Source organism: Haliotis rubra, unplaced genomic scaffold, assembly GCF_003918875.1.
Source record: "Haliotis rubra isolate DU_JTF1 unplaced genomic scaffold, ASM391887v1 Scf1633, whole genome shotgun sequence".
NCBI classification, from domain to species: Eukaryota; Metazoa; Mollusca; class Gastropoda; order Lepetellida; family Haliotidae; genus Haliotis; species Haliotis rubra.
In genome coordinates this window covers 28,659-50,749 of record NW_025765596.1, presented here as the reverse complement: position 1 = coordinate 50,749, position 22,091 = coordinate 28,659, and the positions used below count along the sequence as shown (strand labels likewise).

At 38.8% G+C, this 22,091-nt stretch overlaps 1 protein-coding gene across 1 annotated transcript; it reads right to left on the bottom strand.

Moving 5' to 3' along the window:
- Window positions 1-215: 215 nt before the first annotated feature.
- Window positions 216-21,146, bottom strand: LOC124271795 (cephalotocin receptor 1-like). Its single transcript, XM_046706948.1, has 3 exons — window positions 20,861-21,146; window positions 13,072-14,244; window positions 216-2,366 (listed from the first exon to the last, which is right to left on the bottom strand). The coding sequence occupies exons 2-3, from the start codon at window positions 14,042-14,044 to the stop codon at window positions 2,140-2,142; spliced, it is 1,200 nt and encodes a 399-aa protein (XP_046562904.1). The 5' UTR covers window positions 14,045-14,244; window positions 20,861-21,146; the 3' UTR covers window positions 216-2,139.
- Between the last annotated feature and the right edge of the window lie 945 nt (window positions 21,147-22,091).

The following is a 22,091-nucleotide window of genomic DNA, read 5'->3' as shown; positions in this document are numbered from 1 at the left end:
TAATGCATGAGCTAAAGCAGCCTTCATGTAAAAAGGTTTTATGGACGCTTCGGGCCGTAAAATATAGAGCCTTCACTGAATGTTCGCTGAATGTGTGCTCAGAATGCCCACATTTAAGTCAGTTTGTATTTCTCGCTAATCAACCTACATATTATTAGAATAATTATAGTATAAAAAGATGCTTGTGGTTGCCATGAACACACAGTACAGTTTGGTAGTACAGAATTATTTTATTAATCGAAGAGTAAAGTCTTGCAAATGTTAAACACGGTAAACACAACTGCAATCAATGGAAACTGATGAATAGATACCAAGAGAGAATATAATCATACCTAAAACACATCCAAGTGAAAATGTGTGTATGTAATTATCCTTCATTATGAACTCAATAGAGAACGAAACCGAACGCCATGTACATCGACAAAGACTTCAGTGTACCACTCCACTATGTGAATGTTTCTTATGTTGGGGAGTTCAAAGATGTTTTATAAACAGCTTTATTAAATCCGACCTATTCTGACATCTGCTCTTTGTCAGTCATTTTGTGGAAACATCAAGGGTAACTACAAATTCCCATGGTGAATGCTTCATCGAATCAGTCGTTAATATTAATACTGTTGAACGGAAGATTTGCAACACTATATTTCTGTAAGTCCTCAAGGCTCTTCTCATTCAATACACGTTCCTTCTTGTGCATTTATAAATGTTGCTTGATCAAATTAGGAAAGGTAAGAATTGATCCGATGTAATCACAGCGTCCAAAATCAGTTTGCTTTGTTCTCAAACACAAACAGGTTTGATTAAAATCAATGATAGGCCATTTCCCGGCACCCAAACTACATCGCTTGTGCGTCAAGGGTCATCACAATGCCAATGTCTTGTGAAAGTTGGTTCCTCTCATAAATACGTTCCATTGTGTTGAAACCAGACAGCCATGACCTTTGAAAGTTAGTGGTATGCGGCATGTGTCAAAATATTTTCTTTTCTTTAGAGCTCGAAGCATTAACCAAGTATCAGTGCTACGGTCATGCTTTTTAACTGATGTCAGTATTCCTGGAAATTCCTCTAAAATGGTATCGATAGTGAGGGGTTTACTTTATAACAATAGCTTAGTCACACCATTCTTGTCGAATTGGGCTCCGCACTGCCAAGCTCAGGATCACAAACCAGTTAAATTGAAATCAACTAGGTGCGATTACTGGAATATCCAGTGTCCGTGGACACACATTGAATATGAATGAACAAGACTGATTGAGACAATTATGTGGCAGCCATATATATACATGCTGAGTACATAGTTGTTGGACATACTTGATTAATTAAATATTTGATCCGTTAGTGAAAACTGGCAAAATAACATACATCTATTCCTCTTTTTCAAAATGATGTCAGTTCAAAATCAAACTTGAATCAACTAAACCCTAGCGTGACATGCATATATACAATCATTAATATCCTTTACAAAATTACAGGCAGCGTGCATATTCCCATCTACATGTGAAAAGCCTGATTGGTCCATGTTCAATTGCATGAGATTACAGCCACATTATTTCTAATTATCACACACATAATTCACATTGATGTTTGATTTGTTGCAATACATTTAATGAGAGCTCAGATTATTGACATCAAGAGGTTTTCTGACATTTACACTGATTACTTCTGTAATCATATCACTAATTCCTCTTTCCTATTCAAGACATGAGTATATGGAAATATTAACCTAACACTCCTTGCAGTAAATTATCAATATATACAAAATGAAAATGTTAGCATGAGATTATGGTACAAATGAATTATGAACATTCATGGATATTGTCCGTGAACGGAAGTGAAATATGTACATTGTCCATGTTCTCTTCTCTTACTTCTTCATGCCTACCTATATTGTTAGCTTAAATGTACATTGATTGAGTGTTGTTTAAGGCCGCACTCAGCAATATTCCAGCTATATGGCGGCGGTCTGTAAATGATCGAGTCTGGATCAGATAATCCAGTGATCAACAATTCAATGCATATCTATCAAGTAAGAATTAGTAATATATGATGTTTACGACAATGAACAGGTTGGCTGTCTTGAAAAGGTCCATTTTACGACATCGTGTTGCCACATGTGTCTGTGCAGGTATTGTACATTGTCTAGTTGGTTTCACATCTTTGGCTGAGACGGTAGCTGGCACGTGGGTCTGCAGTTCTAAAACAACTAACACAAACACATTGGACCTGGTCGTCTCTCCGGCCTCTGTTTTGTCGGACAAAGAGCTTCTTCAGTTCGCTGCAGACGGTGTCGCTAAAGGCCACGTAGATCCAGGGATTGGTACAACTGTTGAGACTGGCGAGGAGCAGGATAATTGAATAGATTGGACCTGGAATGAAGAGGAACACTGACATGTAGAGATTTAAGGTTTTCAGGAGAAATTTGATTATTAACATGCTAGTTTTGTATAAGCTATTTCAAGTCAGTTCTTGAGTAAAAACAATCGTCATAAACTAAGTTTGTTCAGACACTCGTGTTTTTCCTGTACATGTAGAAACCTTTTTGAATTAATATTTGTATTATCCCATATAGTATATCATCATTTCGTGGTATCAAACACTTTATGTCATTATCATCTACACATAAATGCACATCTTGATCACTTTTTCGTATTTAAATGTCCTTAACCCTAATGTCACGAAAAGACCTGGGCCCCGTTCTTCCAAGCGATCGTAGCGCAAAGTTGATCGTAACTCCCATACTTTAACATAGACTTACGACTGTTGTAGCGCTACAATCGCTTTGAGGAACGGGGCCCTGAACGCGCTGTTGCGTTACGGACATGATTTCAAAATATCATCGCTCTGATTCTATAACATATATAGGCAAACAGACTTAGTGCGGTAGTATATAACATAATCATCATCGTGGTCATCTGCATATATCTACTGATAAATATAGGTCAGTCAGCTTTGAGATTTATGTTATGCCTTTTATCAATTTCCCCTGTTATAGAAAGAAAGAACAGTCGAGTAAGTAGCAGTTTATGATACCGATCAAGTTGAAACTGGACACAGTAGCATTACAATAAACATATAGAGTATTTGCACCCTAAACATAAAGATGCACTGATCTGTTGGACAATAATCCTACAACAAATAGAACGAATAAGGGAACACACGAAAGTGCAAGTGTTCCGATATACTCATGGAAACGAATAAGGGAACACACGAAAGTGCAAGTGTTCCCATACTCTTTTCCGGTTTCCTTTTCATGCTTTATAATGCACTCTGGTTGAAAGTCTGGAAATAAATAAAGGAACTCTTGTACTTTCATATTTTCCCTTATTCGTTTCCATGAGTATATGTTGTGTGTTATTAGTATATTTTGAGCTTCGTAGTTTGAAATTGTCGATATGGATTCGTATGTGCATCAAAGAAGTCACAAATATATCAATCAGTGTCTCCAGGACATGCAGTTGTTGCCGTTGAGATTGCATCATTTCCCACATACAGTAAACAGACACCAATTCTAAACTTAACGCGGATAATTAATTGCTCTCTCCCAGAGGGTATATCGTATTTCTATTGCAATTACACAATTATAGACCCATTACTATTGTCCAACTAGGAAGCCTGTCAATGATAATGTAAAATCGTTGTATTGATAAATGACATGCTGTAAACGATTACGAGACCTCTTACAATTTGCAATAGATCACACGAAGCAACGGAACAGGTCATAAAAATTCATCGAGAACTTGTATTCGACATGATTCGCACACAAATTAACACAATTCGGTAAAATCACATTTTATGGGATAACGTCCTTCAATTCGATATGATCAAACGTGACCTTCAGCCACCTGGTTACAAGAACACTGTGTGTGTGTGTGTGTGTGTGTGTGGTGTGTGTGTGTGTGTGTGTGTGTGTGTGTGTGTGTGTGTGTGTGTGTGTGGTGTGTGTGTGTGTGGTGTGTGTGTGTGTGTGTGTGTGTGTGTGTGTGTGTGTGTGTGTGTGTGTGTGTGTGTGTGTGTGTGTGTGTGTGTGTGTCTTGCAAGGTGGTGATAAGGGTCCTGGATATCAGGGTCTTGCGGAAACGTGGGCGTAGCCTCATACACAGGCATTTACTTTTCAGAGTTTTACCAAAGGGAATTGCATGACACTTCACACTGAATTTGGAAATGTCCTCCACTTGTCCACCAAAAACGTTTTGATTTGTAACCCTGACAAACAAAAGCAAGAGTTGTGAACTGACTCTGAATGTGTTGTCAAATAGATCCATTTCCCAAATGTTATTCTTTACTTTGATGCATTGAAATCTCTGTCCTAATTCCAAATTATCCAACTTCATATCCGGTTCATCGATCACGTGACTGACTGGTTTGTTTATATATTATATGACATAAAATCTTGTCCATAGCTCTTTACAACTCACCATGTCTAAGTATAATCAACAGATCAGCAAGGGTGGAACCTGAGGATGCCTGCTTAAAGGCACTTTCAAGAAGCATCATAGATGTTATCAATGAGGATGTTCAGCATTTCACAAATTCTGTCTCAGTAAAGGATTTGTCCCATGGCTCAAATACACTAAAATGAATGTTTGTAACATGAAAACACATCACATAATTACTTTGTATTCGACAGAATAGTAATTACGAGACACACTGAAACGGAAGGATAATAGTGTTCAGTTACCAGGCCAAGTCTAGACATTTATGATCAGATTATTCCACCAGTCTGTGTTGCATTTTTCTATCATTGTCGTGGACAAATAAAAGGACAAACGAGATAGCACGTATCAGCTTTGCCTCCACACTTAAGCATATTTAGTCAGACAGATTACGTGATGCTATCTACGACTGTAGGCATCTGTTCGTGTTGGTCACTTCGTGGTGAAAATTGGTTACAATGAACAAAACAGAACAAGATCACATGCACACCTTCACGAACACGTTACAGAAAATCTGTTTCAGTAGATGAAGACAGATGGATATTATACAGCCTTTCTGAGTAATCTCCCGGTCAAATTAGAATTATTATCGAATGTCATCGTTTTCTTCATGTCACGTATATAAAAACAGAATATGATCAAAATTACATATATCTACGTATAGTCATGGTGCGGATATTGTGCTTGGTTGGGAGCCAAAAAGGTATAGGCTACTGTTTGATATATACGCTTTTAACCAAGAGGGGCAGGTATACAGGGATAGATGAATAGTGTATTACTGCTTTTCAAATACGAAGCATAGATTGCAGTTACATTTTGTAGCAATCCAACAAAACTACTATACAAGTAAACTCGACAAACCCTTTTCGTTATCCCAAGACTACAATCATCTGTCAAAATGAATATATATACATGACATTCCGTTGCATAGAATTTGCTTTTGTATCAGTTACTTCAGTAATAGAATTACTTTTGTATCTTTTCAGTAATAGAATTACTTTTGTATCTGTTGCTTCAAATCAATCAATCAATCAAGTAACTGAAATATACAAACTTAGCCAGCTTCTTTCACTTTCATACATCAGGTTCCGTATTGATTTTAGCAAATTATTCCATGTTCTCAATTTTGTATTTGTTTCCAGCTTTTGTTTAGATCAGCAATATATTTTCCTGCCCACACAGGTTTAATTATTAACGACGTGTAACACTCGGTGTAATGATGTATTCCATCCAAACCAAAACGTTGGCGAATGCCTGTTAAATGTCAGTAACAAAATGACTCCAGAATCACAGTTCAACCCGAAAGGCATGAAAAAGCCATGCAATCCTGGTTGATGAAGTCCAAGAATAAGAACAATAATGACTCGGAATGCTAATGCATATTTGTTACCCCAGCACAAAATCAATCTGAGTATCAGACGGTGAAATTAAACAACATGATTCTATCCCTAAGCTGCCTGCTTGAATAACGAGTTGTGCCTTCCAACATAGGAATGTTTTGTGCAATTATTTTCGCTTCATGTGATAAATTAATTCCTTGGACGTGTTTCACGTTAGTCCATTTATGCATGATCGATGAAATATACATTTAAACGATAGCACTATCTCGATGTAGGGCTCAAAATACGCCATTCAACGTAACATTTTTTTCAGAAATGAATATTTTACCAAATAATGGCTAAGCTCGAAGAATTGTCTTCAATGGACAAATCATGTAAACGGAAGGGGGGTAATATCCGATGTGCCTGTTTTTCACACAATAAAAAACTTTGAATGTGAATGCATTTGCAATGCCATGATCTCCTTTTAGTTTCATTTCAAATAAACACAACATTATCAGCTCTTCACAGAGTGGACACGTGTACATGGCAAAAACAAGGCCAACCTAATCGATTTGAGACGATGTGATAAACGACATATTTTTTATAAAACTTTAGGCATATGAATGAATCAGTTGGTTTAAAAGCCCATTCCACTTCACATCGGAGAATGTAGATTGAACTTAACACATTTAACCCTGTCGAGAATCGAACCAGGGTATAGCTACCGTTTAAACCACATAAACATGAGTATGTTGCGCAAAGAAAAGAAATTTTGTGTTTGTTCCATGTCTTTTTTGCCGCCACAAGCATTGAGGACAGATTTCCAGCTAGAATTAGCCTCCAAAATAAAACACAGACTTGACTTAGAGCACAGAGAGTTGTTGAATATTGTCGAGTATAACGTTAAACATTCCCGCAATCGTTGTAGTTTCAAATATCCACACAAAAGAAGGTTCAGCTCAGCAAACAATATAATACTAATCAGTATTAAACACAGACAATCAACAACATATAGTGCCCCAAAACAAGTCGCATCTTTTTAACTTGTTTCAAATTGACATAAATATCATTTCTTTCATAGAACTGATCACATCCTAGATCAATGGGAAATTCACAAAGTTCCAGGCTGTGTAATTATTCTTGCAGTGTTCGAAAATAGTCAGTATCGGCAATGTTAGCTGCTGATTACAGCACAAGTCTAAAAAACTGTTCGTTCACTCAAGAAGCTGACGTTCTGGTATCAGTCGTCGTTACGTGCAGGTTTCGTAGAGGCGAAGGAGATATGGTTGACGTCACTCGAGGTGCACCTGAAGGGCACGATCATCGATACTTTCATTATCATCGATCGATGCAGATCACAACTATCGGTAGATGGCTGCAAGATAAAATGCCTTGCAACCTGTCTTTGGAAAATTCCAGCATGTACCATTCAAAATCCAGATTTCTTATTGGTTCCGTAAGGTAAGACATTTTTCTGACATGTCACATGCATGACATAGGGCCAAGGAGCTCAGTGCCGAAAGGCGGTTGTGTTCTGGATGCACGCTCAATTTGTGTTTTAGCTATCAGGTTCTTTGTTTTTGGACGAAACATGATTTGAAACGATGGGCATTAATGATGATCAATATGTATTTCATACATTTCAAGGACAGTAGCATATTCGTCTGTAGTTTTGCGTGTAATGCTGAATGGTACACATCTCTATCAAAACTATTGTAGTTCTATAAATTTTACACACATTTATGTTTGTAACAGAATGGTAGACGAACTGTCTTGTTTCACGGCAATAGTAATTTGACAGCCATCCTCTGTTTCTTAGGTTATGATGTGAATCAGTGGAAAGGTTTGCTAACTGCAAGGAAGTTGTGCACAATTAGGGATGTGCGGGTCTGGATTTGCCATGCTGATAAAGGACACGGCATAGCAGCTGTTATGATAAATGGCGAGGGAAATGGAGGAAGGGACAGCTGAACGTCATCCATGTAACGCTGAGCTGTCAAATTTCAGTTAAGGATGGCCAGTGGTGTGTTTTTTTCAAGCCCACAAATTCTTCCCCATCCCACTCTCTTCCATCAGATACGGCTTTCATTACTGGAGACAACCCTCTGCCAGTCACGGCGCTACCAACGACGGCATTCCGCTGTCATAACCTGTCCTTTGTAAGGGCTGTAAGTCCCAGTTTCTTGAGCCCTGAGTTGCCTGGTCATAGTCTGCCATTTTACTGAATCGATGTAGGACGCAAGTGCCGGTCTTTATTAAGCGACTTTACTCTGGTCTGTTTGTTGCAACGATGTGGACATAGGTTCTTCCCATTAATATCAGACCCAGATCCCTCTCGGACTGTTCCAGTGTCAGTCGTGGCATTTCAGTGGGTATTATTTATCACGAGTCTCACATCCCGTCAGTCTCATTTATACACCATGATTACACGTGTTCTTCACTTTCTCCTAACACATGTCGTGGATGTGTATCACATGGAGTATTGTTGTGCTTGAAAGGTGTGTTTCGCACTGATTTAGTGTGAACATATGTTTTGTACATTTTTGCAATTTCATTTTCAATGTGGTTAAGTTTCTCTTGTCCGTTGGGTCATCAAATGAGATGAATGTCATAGGTAGATATTTCTGAAAGATCCTTGAACGTCACAAACAATATGAAGCTAGTAACTTATTCACCAGTGAACACACACTGGAAGACATGGTACTTGTTAAAAGAGGCAATTGCATTAGGTATCATATTTGTCGTATCCTCTACAAGCCTAATGTCAGATAATCGACATACCTCAAGCTTTTGAAAACTTGAACATCTTTGTCAAATTTCCTTGTCTCGATTTTGCACATTCGAATTCAACTAGTGACTCGTATGTGTAAAATAACAAACAGATGGCGCTCAAGGAGATACCTACGTCTGGCCTTAATGCCCTGTCCTCATTTTTCACATTGATGTTTTCTATGACAAAGTCCAGATGACATTTGCTCTCAATTTTGACAAACTGAAACTGACGTTCAAGGATTATATCCATGTTCATGCTATATCAGTTGAGTGACAAATGTCCCTAAGAACTAGAAATGAACATTTTGTTTTGTGAAACTGCAGTGAAAATGATGCTAAGTGCATGCAGATTTGACATAATTGAATTCGGTTTCTCTCAGAAATTGAAATTTCAGATTTCAAGCAAATCCTTGGAGAGTCTACGTACTACAGTGTTTTCACGATCTAAGTACGAGCCGATTATGTGCCTAATGTTTCGCAAGAATGGCAAACGTCAAAGACAGACATCGCTTCTAAGTTCTCCCCAAGTTCAGCTGACACATCGTGATGTAACTGGATTACTGCTAAACGCGGCATGGAACTAAACCCACCCACTTTGCTCTCACTATTTTCTGCAAAATGTACACCAGAGGAGTAGGGAATATATTCACAGAGTATAGAAACATGTCCCGAGTGATGCTGATGGATAGATGGGTGGATAAGAAAACGGAAGGACGAGTTGTTACATTACAATCAGCAGAACATGTTGGTGATGTATAGTTCTGTTCTAAACGAAGACGACAAGGATGTACAGTAAACAATTGAACCTTTGAGGTTGCTTGATCAGACGCATCCCCAGTGACACGGCCACGTATTTCAAGAACGTCCAGAGTGACCCTGGACTCATCTACACAACATTACACGAGACCATAGACAGCTCCCCAAGTATCCAAGCTGCAAACGTCATTAGTGTCTGTCTGGAAAGTGCCAATTTGTGCACACGTGGTAGCCGAGTATGCATATTATCTGCATGCAGACAATTTCTAATTGTCTGGTTAGTGACGGTGGCCTGGCGCAAGTCAACAACAAATTCGTGGGCTATTTTGGCTCGATTTGTTAAAGCCTGGTTTCTGATGTGGTACTGGCCATTTGCGGGCCGATTATTCTGTATCTGCATTAAAGTGAAAGACTTCCACTTGCTGGGTTCTACTAATCTGACGCATACCAATAGCTAACAGGCGTTCATCACATAGAAGACGACGTTATTTCTAATCTGATCAATATTTTGCACTAAAGCATTAGGAGAAGCATTGTTTTACGTGGATTTGAAAATCAACGATATTAATGGCGCAGAACAAATGTTATTGATTGCTCCTTTATCATTGTGGCATTTGCTAATTTGGGCACAACAAAATATCACGGTTCAGGATTTACACACGTGACACAGCAATGTTGTTCCTTTGTACATATAATGTAGCCGAAATATAATACCCTTGCTTTGACCACACATACACAAGTCATACTAAGTTCTATAGATACAGTTCTACGGTGTTTTAATGTCAGGCAATCTGTAACAGAAAGTAAAAAATCAAATATGCCTAACATTGTACCGGGGGCGGAGGGGTAGCTAAGTGGTTAAAGCGTTCGCTCGTCACGCCGAAGACCCGGGTTCGATTCCCCACATGGGTGCAATGTGTGAAGCCCGTTTCTGGTGTCCCCCGCCGTGATTTTGCTGGAATATTGCTAAAAGCGGCGTACAACTAAATTCACTTACTACATCGTACCGTAACAACACCGTTTTATTCTGGTATATCCTATTGCGTTCAAAGGCACAATATCATGGCAATGACTAGAACACATATTTATTATCCCAAATCAATCCAATGTTCTTCAACGTTATCAGTTATTATCATGATGCACCTGTTTTAATTATACCTAAACCTATAATCTTGTAACTAATACTGAACACAATAAAGTTCCAGTTTTAGATCATGGATGTACGGAATACTATTTTCATGACGAATTAACTGTCTTTGTATGTCCAAGAAAGGTATTTAATATAGTAAATACAGTTGATAATGATACGGAATCTTAATTAACTTTCTGGGTCTCAAATGTCATGACTTCATTTGAGTCAAGCATGGTAATGAAATAGTAGCATAGGTATGGTAGCCACTCTGAGAATAGCACTGGAAATGTCAAAAGATATATTACAATAATCTCAGCACCCTTCAAAACACAAAAATCAAATAACACCACAGTGTCTAACCAACATATGAGCATTCCACCAGTCGGTTAAACCGTATGTACTTCAGTGCGCCAAGTATTTTCTCCACTACTCAGGATGTTGATATGTCTGTAAAATCCCATGGAAAACTAAAGAATGAAATGAATCTTCACAACCATCACAGGTAAAGATGATGTAACGTTATATTTCAGTTTACTTTCACTACACATCAAGTCAACAGATGACTATGGGTGATGCATTAATGTATGCTGTCTGCAATCATAGGGCACATAAGTAGGTCACGGCACTTCGCGAGCCCTTAGTACTTCCGGTGACAACGATTCACACAAGTGGTCTCATAGTAGTCTGTTGACAGTAAGGAACCGACAATCCTATAATCGACCGTCAACAGCTGTGACAGCTGTTGTACACTTGGTCCGGTCTAGTAAAGTCATATTTGTCGGTTGCGCAATTTGGAACCAGAACTGGTTCTTGAATATACGCCTGCCACCGGACATCTGGTACCGGAAGTAAGCTTGGTTCCGCCCTACATATCGCAAGGGGGTGCACGCAAAGGACCAGCTTAGTACCGGAAGTAGCCCTGTTACAGGCCCTATTGTATACTGTCTGCAATTGAACATCCTAATTATGAAGTCCGTGTACGCCCGACACTGCTGTTAACAAACGGACCGTTCCAGCGTCTGTCAAAATGAGGGATTGTAGCAGGACAATTGACCCCACGTATCTCACCATTTATCCATCCTGAAGCTGGTAAATTACTCCAGATGAGCTCTGATACTGTCACTCTGGGAACTTTTTCAGCAAATGGATTGACAGAAGGTGTCAAGAAAGGCGGCAGTAATTTTAATGTGCATGGGTTCGGTTATCAGATTATTTATATTTTCCATCCTGGAAATGACATTTTATTTCTTGTTAAATGACCAACCTGTTTTGATTTAACAGGACACATACATCTTAAACACTAAACACTTAAACGATATGTCATCTTTAAAACACGCTGATCGATTTCAACCTGGTAAACTTACACTGGGAGTTACGTTACCTTCTGCGACTTTTCGGCAATGTAGTTTGGGGTTTAAAAGCAAAATACTAGATTAGACTATTATCAAACATGTGCATTGAAAATCACTGCACCTTCCACTTGAATGCATTCTTTCCTGATGATCGGAGTATTCGCTTTTAGTCACCTTCTTTGCTGTGCGGGGCGATAGGATAGTCTAAACGTTAAAGCGTCCTTTCATCACGCTGAAGACCCGGGTTCGATTGCCTACACGGGTACAATGTATGAAGCCCTTTTCTGGTGTCCCTCTCAGTGATATTCCAGGAATATTGCTAAAAGCGGCGGAAAACAGTACTCTCTCACTCTTCGGTGTGATATCATTCCCATTAACTGTCCTTGGCTTCTAAGACTTGGCTTCACTTTACCTCGGATTATAATTTGAAAAGGTTTTCTGAACAAAGGAATACGTAATATTCAAGCATTGCTGTGGCACATGTGACATTCGATTCTGTTTTTCCCCGATCACATCATTATTAGTATATCGGTAATCACGATATGCATGTATCTGCGCATTCTATATAAACTATCAGTCTCAACACAACTGCAATTTCAATGATGCAATTGAAACACGAGTGTGTAAATCAGTAACATTTTCAATACATCACATTACCATTCAGGTAATGAATGCCAGTTGTAAGAAGCTAGAAAGTGGAAAGGTTGATGACGCTCATTGGCTGATACCACGCCATTGCGGGACGAGCATGTTGAGCATAATACCAGTTGTGGGTTTGGTTGGTCCAAATTCGAGTACACTCGTTTAAGCTGGAACTGTGGGTTTTTTCACATCGGGCAACGTCTGTGAGAAACAATTTTGTGAACTGGTTTGTCCCAGCCTACGGGTAGACTTGAAACATAATTCTTCTGAAACAACCACGTTTAATCATCTGACTAAGGCTGTTATTATTTCAAATGAGATCATATGTTTAGGTGATATGAAAGGGATTCCAAATCCAATACAATCCTTTTCATAACTGTTACAAACGATGAAGCTTCTGATGTCGTTCCGTGTTTAAATACATTTTTCAAAGTTCCTAAACGCACACACACACACACACACACACACACACACACATATATATATATATATATATAATTGTCAAATATAGCACAGAAAATGGTTTGATGCGTGCTGTGTTCTTCCATAAAAAATTACTTACTATATGGAATAAGATCGATTTGTTGTGTTTTTTTATCCTTGATGGGCACGTTGGCAAGAGAGATTTCTAGCGATTTTGTCGGATACACTAAGGAACTTACCATAAAATGGAGCATTAGGATCAAACGCCGCCCACATCTGCGCTATGAAAAACGGCGACCAGCAGATTAAATAACAGATAATAACTGTCATTGTCAATTTGATTGTTTTCATTTTTGCTCTTGATATCCCGTGAACTGGTGGCTTCATTTGCACTGGCTGGACGTTTTCTTCAAGCACCCCTTTTGATAATACACTGTCCATGGTATTGGATTTGCCCGAAACTCTGGAATTCTGAAGAGTAAACCTTGGTGTAAGTGTCTGGGCCATTTTCCCACTTTTCCAAACCGAATGACATATGCATCCATACGCCAGAGCTAGAATTAGGGTGGGAATGATGTAAACCGAAAGGGTAATCCAAGTAATGTACAGTTGTAATTTCCACTCTGGTTCGAAAACACCCCAGCAATCGTAGATTCCCGTTCCTGGCGCAGTTTCCCTGTAGGAAAATATCGCAACTTGGGGTATGCTAAAAACAAGGGAGACAAACCACGCTACCATGACAAGTTTTTGAATCTTTCCGAAAGTCCATGTTGCGCTGGTAAGAGGCCGGCAGATGGCGTAGTAACGATCAACGGCTGTCGTCAGTAACACGTATGACGAGGCGTACATAGCAACAATTTGAAAATATTTCACAAGCCTGCAAAGTAGGTCTCCTCCTACGAATCTGTATGTAATATCCCAGGCGAGTTGAGGTAGTACATTAAAGAAAGCCACAAATAAGTCTGCCAAGCTGAGATGAACAATCATGAGATGCATTCTTGACAGCTTTTTCTTTCTGAACTTCAGCGTCAACATGACAACTGAGTTGCCGATGACTGCTAGGATAATTATAGAAACTTGAACGCCAATTTCAATCACGGCCAAATTTTCATCCCGGAGGTCAACTTTTGTGCTATTGACACTGCTACTATTCACAGGCAAGGCCACTGTTGAATTAATGGTACCAGTAATGAGCAGACTAGGAGAACTCATTCTGACGGACCACTCTCTTCTTATCGGACTGGCTTCGAAAACAAAGACGCTAATTTATTGTGAAGGCATGAAGCGTCCGCGATGATTAGATCCACTTATCATCTGTTCCGGCCAAGGCCCATGCGGTCATTTTGTCTTCGGCAGCAGTAGACCCGTGGGCAGCATATCCGTGTGAGGGGCTGCCTTCAATCGGCATTGCACTGAAAGGATAAATATATAGAAAGATAGAAAGTTAGTTTACTAATTGAAGAAACTGAAGATCATATTGAGTTATAGGTTTGTTTGGTTGACTGACGTATATCAGTAAGCTAGTTGTAACTGGAATGTATTTGAATATGGACAGGCTACAGGGAACTTGTTACCTACAGGTTGATCAATGTCGCTAAAACGCAACGTTTTGTGTTAATTGTTGATATTTTCTATAATATAATCCAGTTTTCAAAGTACTCCATAAACGTTACTGCACTAATGAACTTTGCTCGTCGGGTTTATTTACTCAGACAACTAATATTACAAGTTGTATTATGCCAAAATAATAATTTGCCTTGATCCAGTTTCCTTTTGAGAAAATGGGTGTTCTGTTTCATTCCACAACTAAATATAAACATGCTTCGTCATTATGTATGTATGAAAATTGGAAAACGTTAGATTTTAAGAAATGTAAATCACTTGTGTCTAGTATACAAGCCAATATGTTATAATGTATAAGTTAAATAAGAAAATGTAATCACTGACTTTACCTTCTTACGATAGTTTTCGGCAACAATAAACCAATAGTGTTAAACATGAATACGGATTTGTTTTCAGAGCATTTTCGGGTTTGTGGTTGAGTGAGTGAATGTGTCCATCGATATCAACTTATAGCCTTGAAATGAAGTACATTAACCACTTCAGAAAGTGAATCAAATGTGGCTATAAATATCTAAATCTCAAGACGTTCCTCTGACCATGCTTCCGCCCTGTTCCAATTTTCCTCTTTGTATGATGGGCCAACATGCTGTGCCTTATCAAACAACATCTTCAGATCGAGAATGTCGACGGAAGAAGACACATTCTGTTATCTCAACGAGTCAAGCCAACTAACAGAGTTAGCTCGTTAGTCAAAGCTTCAGTTTCAGTCTCTAGACAAAGCTCATGATTTCATTTACAAGAGAGGTCGATATTCCAATAACTCTCCGTTTATTACGAATGTAGCTTTGTAGTATCAAATGGGAGCAATATTTTATACAGTCAAACGAAATAGGATTTTTTGTAATTATCTTGATGGAGTGAGTAGTCAATATACATTACAAATTACGTAAACGGGAAAAGAATCATGACTGAGTTATTGTGTTGTATGACTGTATGTAATGTTCCTCATCAAAGAAAACACTGCGTTTCAGTGCCAACAACTTGTCTTTCAACTTAAGGAATAACAACATTGGGTTTGTTCAGAGGATTATTTGTGACCATTAGCATAAACTGAATGCTTTCATGTAATGTTTGTAATGTTTCCACAAATGGTTAAAAAGATTGATTACTTTCAACCATTTTAAAATTTGCGTTTTAGCTATTCTCTAAGCTGATTGGTCTGTGGAATGAATATGATGTATTACCCCTTATCAGAAATGGCTGAAGTTACATCAACGAATTTGATCTCATTCATTTGACTTACCCACAGCTCGTTGTCTATTTTCTCATTTCAAGATACATGCAACGTCTTCAAATCCAAATCTAGTTTTTCTATGTTGTAAATGAAGTGCATGTATACATAATAAAGCTTTTCGGAGTTAACAAGCATCCGTGAGGCCTCATTCGTTACTTTCTTGACAGTGCATAATCATGAAATGAAATAAGGTAACTGTTGTTCATGATCTTTGCAAGCGTGATCTAAATGTGAAACAGTTTTATCAGTTTATCATGCGTGTGTAAGTAATAATGAGTGTTGCATTTTGTATAATTCCTTACACTACTTCACTGTACTTATAAAGGCCGTGACATTCCTAAGGAATTATTCATTCAATGCATTTCTACAAATCGTTTATAGATATATAAGGGATTCATTACTGTATTTCAACTGCAACGGCCTACACAAACGAATGTTCAGAATTTTCCAGTCCCATATTTCGGAACCATGTAACTGCATACAGTCTGCATTGACCTGTCAAAAACATGAAAATACGTTTCTGAATAACGGAAAATAACACAAAGCCAGATTATATTACTTCAGACTGATTACAGACTCGCTGATTATTTAACAGCATGCCAAGCGATATCTATACAGACTCGCTGATTATTTAACAGCATGCCAAAGTCAACAAGTGGTATATCCATGGCCTGTTACACAACAAGGGAGTGGATGTGTGAGTGAAGGAGTTGTCTTTGTCCCTTGTTATGAAAATAATCAAAAACGTAAATCCCATACTTATTTTCCAACCCTACCTAGGCCCCTGCTTCACTAGATAGGAGTTCATATTTTGTAAAAAGAGATTTCTGAAAAAAATACAGACAAACATTCTATAACATGACTGAATCCTTTTCAAAATTAAGACTTTAATGTCAATGGCCTTGCTGGGTAGGAATACGCGACGGAGTCGTTTTTATACGGTGAATGTCTGGGCAATATGGAATTCATTGACACACACTAACCTCCTGCCGCCCAAAGCTTTGTAAACTGAGTAGGAATTGATTGAAAAACGTTCTTCGATTGGTTTCGAGGTATGGAACCCTCTGGAGATAAAAACCAAAAACCTGTATGTTGTTATTTGAACAACAGAAATTTTCTTACTGAAAGGGAGTGTACGCTGATACTTTAATCTGTAGGAAGCTTCATGTGTCCTGTAAATTGGGAGCCAAAACAATCGGTAAAAATTTCAGCGAAAGCAACAGTGTCCGTTAGGACATGTTTACGGAATAGTTAAATGCAAGTTTGTTTCAACAGTATTGTTTTCGATATGAAAAGTCGGGAAGTGGCATTGGTAATTTTCAGACGAATACAATATTGGCAAACAGTTAGGAAAATGAATACACACAATTACATCTCAATTATTGCATTTGGATGAGACAAGTGAATGTGGTTTTATACTGCCTTTGTAAATATTTCAGCAATATCACAGAGGGGACACAAGAAATGGGCTCCACACATTATGGGGAATCGAACCCGGTTCTTCGACGTGACGAGCGAACGCTTTAACCACAAAGCCACCCTATCGACTTTGGTGAAGAAATCAAGACAAATGATGTGCTCATCTTTCAACATGTCCACATACACGTAATAATTGCATATACACCAAGTACCGACTCATTTAAATTCGCCTTTATCCAACGTTAAGAATTCTACCGCATTCCTTTTATTGTCAGTTTAGTTGTCCTTTAATGAGCAAGTGCGGGTGTTGTCGATAGTTGACATTTTTACCCATGAACTTGTAGTGAACACTGATTCCCACTGGGCTATTTTTTCCTCTGGGAATGTTGTATTGAAACATATACTACTGGAATAAAGTAACTGTGCATAATTTGATGTTATGCCATTTTAATGCAAAAAGATATTAACATGATTCCCTTAATCATTGTTTAACTGTTGACAGAATAATATGGATAATATCTGTACGATTTGACACTAGGCATCGCGACACGTCCTTGGAGATCAGTTAAAGATCAGTCGACGACGACGCAAAGACGAAACTAAGGGATTGTTAAAGCTTGGGGAATGTTCTTCTATGTCTGAACCAACGCTTGTCCAAAATCAGCTAACGTCAATGGCTGATTCTGAGCTTCACGTAAACCCAAGCGTGCTCGATAAGGGACATGTCCGGAAAACAGCAAGCTAGGGAAATACCGAAATGTTCTGCTGCTTCAGGAAATCTGTCAAAACACAAAAGACATGTGACGACTCTGTCCTTAAATGAACGGCTGCACATGAGGCCCAATGGTGTCATCCCTGTATCGCAGACCTGTCACATTGACAAAGTCAAGTTGTGTCCCACCATGAGATGTGATGACTCCCCGTACCATTGTCAATGTTGAACAGCGCACGCATCAGCATACCCCTGTCTGTACACCCTGGTGATGCCATCTGAGCTGTCCAGATGAAATCTCGACTCGTCAGTGAACAAAATACTAGCCAAATCTTGTCTCCCGTACCGTAGATGTTGTGTGCACCAGGTCAGACGTGCCTGTCGGTGACGTTGGAGCATAACTGGACGTGGTGCAGGCCTCCGGGGCGGGATGATGTGGTCCCTCAGTCGGTTCCTGGAACTGATTGGACGTACACCAGGAATGGTCCGATGAGTCAAATTGGCAGTCTGGGATCGATTCTTTAGATGGGTCAACCGAATTTGGTAGTCTTGCTAACGTGACGTCACGCGTGGACTGCCGGTCCGAGGCAAATCATTACACATTACATTGTGTTGAAAACGTCTGCATAGAGATGAGATCGTGTTTCGATGGACACCAAAAAGTCTGGCCACTTCATTTTGGGCCATTCCAATTTCCAGCACACCCACGGCGCGGAGGAGCTGATTTTCTATAAGCCGTGGCATGACGTACGCGCAGTTTAGGTTCAGGTGTCAAAAAGCATGCAAGTTCATTGTGCACAAAGCGCCCGCGCTATACGTGACATCACATTTCTGGCTAAGTGTTTTGGTTACACTTAGGGTTACTTTTATAACTTTTCAAAAAGATGTTTTTATGCAATTTTATGTTATACCCAGTTACTTTTTTCCGTTAGTATATATCAATGTGCCACGGTACAGTAATACACACAGCTTCACACGTTCGTTGAACCGATATGACAACGCATTTTCGCGGCACTTTACATGATACCTGTATCTATATGACATCATGTTCAGTGTACAGTGCTTAAGCTTTGTTTGCAGTTATCCATGGCAACCATTGAGACCTGTACCATTAACATCAATACGACCTGATATAGCTGCTGCCATACTTTATGTTCGAGATGCATGTCCATTATTCTTTGTTACACGATTAATATACGGTTGACTGAGACTATGTTCATGATATCTGACTGGCTGGTCCTTAGCATTCTTAAATAAAACGCTTAAGAGTTGTTGTTTTTTCCATTTTTAAGAATTTTCAGTAGTTCCTAAAGAGACATGTCTTATATTCAATGTCAGATATGTTTACTAAGGGAGGAAAATGAATAATTATATTGCTTACGTTATGCGCACAAATTGTAACAATGTGAATGTACAGTGTAACGTGTCTACGAAACCTAAATAAATGTTGTGCAGTAGGATTTCAGATGTCCTTCACATGACTTTCCTGAACAGGTCATAACATGTAAAATGGTTATTCCATGCTGGGATTTGGAATGGAGCTGACATTTCACCGCCTCTTGGTTATTGGTTTGTTTTGCTTTAGAAGATCGACGTGTTGAAGCTTGTGTCAACGGAAGTGCGACTGACTTAAATGTTTTGTATGGATCGGCCTGCAGTTGCTGTGCTTTTTCAGCTGGTAGTGCTTGCGCATATCTTAAATGCTTCCAACATCTGCTTTTAGAAATAGAGTCATAATATTTTTTTATTACTGAGTAAAATACATTGTCAATCATGAAAGATTCCATATAAAAGCATTTCATTTCCATCTATAAATCATTAGGAATTAACGGAACAGAACAGAACAGAATAGAATTTTACTCTCATAAATCATACCAAATGATATAGAGAACATACAATCGTTTAGAACTGTGATAGTTTAAATAAAAGGGGGTATAATCTGATTTCATAAAGGAGATAAATTTGGCCGTATGTGGATTGTTTCAAATATAAGAGGGAAGTATCCTATTACGTTCAACATTAAGATGTGTACATGATGAAATAACATAAAACTCGTCACAAAGTACCAGTTTCAGTTATAACTTTAAAACAATAGTTGATGATTTTGACTTTTAAATGAACATCAATAGGATATCTGCCCAATTCACCATAAACCATAAAATGTGGAGTAGATTGTTTTGCTTTAACACACTTGTGTCAAGACTACTGTCGCTGTGGTTGCATCTGTCACGGGACATTTTGGGGACACAAGTGTGATCACGGCGACATATGTACAGTGACTTGGGGACCATAAAACAGTGAATTTTAACCGACCGAATGCGGTTCGCAGTCTTTGTAATGTTTTGACGATTACCGTATATCGTTTTACACAACACCCAACATAATTGTGTTTCTATATAATGAATCATGTTTCATGTCGAAGATGAAAAACACTTTGAATTTCATGCATGGCCCTCTCGTAACTATTGTAGCCAACGCATGCCACTCATGGAATAGAATTGTTATGGTCAAACGATGTCAAACAAATAGCTAGTAGCAAGAGCATCCACGCAGCTCTGTGCTTACTGGAATTGTCGTAGCACAATTATATCACGGCATTAATCTATAAACTATGATTCATACTTAACACATTTTCTATAAAATGATAAGTATCTGATATAGTAATATCTCTCGTGAACTTTCTGGAGGTTCTGATTCACTAACCCAACGATACATACATTATTTACATACCACCACAACAAAATATGATTACTATGTAAAATATGACATCTTAGCATGCCGATATCACAATGCATTTCGAAGGAGGATCAGATATAAATACGAAATTAAGCATTGACTTCTCATTGCTGAGACCTGCATTTTATTGAACAGATGTTCCATTTGAAATAATGTCAAATAATTGCTCCATGGATTAATTGTTGTAGAGAGGACACATATTAAAATTTCTTACAGGATATGTATTGAAGCAAAATACTGAGATGCATACAGGTGTCTCAACATTTCATATGCCCATCAATCAAAAAGCTTTAATTATACTCACCTCTTACCTCTGTTTTAACGCATAGAACTTCCTGCTCACTGTGTTTATGATATCAAGTGGTTGAACTATGAAAAGTGGCGAGTCTATACTAAGAAAGTCCGCACATAAAATGTAATCCCACCACAGCAGCAGTATACCTTTCTAGCGTGAAGAACGGCCCAGTTGCTGTCTGCCTGAACGTGGCGAGTTGGAATCATTACCAGGCTTCGTGCGAGCCTGTCAGTATTGGCGAATGAAATGAAAACGTGTAGCTCCTTGGCTACGGGCGCTTAATGCAAGAGACGATACTAAAGACAAGTATGGAACTATGGTGGCCAACTGACTGGTAGCAGGGGAACACATCTTACTAAATACTGTTTTCTTTACTGCATTTCTTAATGATGCTGTAAAGGGTGAGAACTGTGCAATGTGAACTCTGAATATCAACAATATTTAGGAGACGTCAGGAACGGACGTAAAGTTTTATAACCGTGCATGAAATACGTCGACTGAACGAAGTGGTTTTGTGCATAATATGATAGTCGAACCATCTGTGTAAAACTCTGTGGTAGACTCGAAAGTCACGTCACTCGAAATATGAGCTGTACCATGTAATCAGTTTGCAAAATGTGCAGTTCTGGAACGGTAGAACCATGTTTGTGAAATCGTCATGTATACCTTTCTACAGAACGATTACGAGATCATTCGTAACAGCATAAGAAAATGGTTAAGTTAATTGACTTCGGGGTCTCATTAAAAACCATTTGAACTTGGAGTAATGTGAGGCTCTTTTGGTTTGATGGATGGTCTGTGAAGGTGCTGGTACATTGTACATAAAGCAACAGCATGGTGTCTGCATTTGAATGAATACTGTTTTACGCCGCAATCAGGTGTATTCAAGCTGAACTTAGCAGAAAATTCAAGGTACAGTGAAGCGCAGTCAAACCAGTCACTCTATAAATCATCAATTACGACTCGCACTTGTTCTCCGTAGCTTTTAGAGTAAGGTTCTTCCCCGGAACCTCAAAGAGGGTAGCTTGTTGGAAGTGACCGGGTCACTGCTCCTGCCATGACTATTTTAATGCGATGCCATTCTAAACATGGTTAATGATTTCGTCTTATAAGCGTGTGTACTAATTGAGGGGGTTTACATATATGTGTTCGCGGTTGTAGCAGTGTACATGTACGTGACATTGTTATACCCTTGCAAGAAAGAGACGCAAGAAAGACCACTGTAGGTAATGTGACCATG

Bases quoted from the DNA above. Each gene is read 5' to 3' on its own strand.
- LOC124271795 (XM_046706948.1), bottom strand. From the start codon at position 14,044: ATGAGTTCTCCTAGTCTGCTCATTACTGGTACCATTAATTCAACAGTG. The intron at 2,367-13,071 runs GTAAGTTCCTTA...TCTTCATTCCAG, and splicing joins TCCTAATGCTCCATTTTATG to GTCCAATCTATTCAATTATC.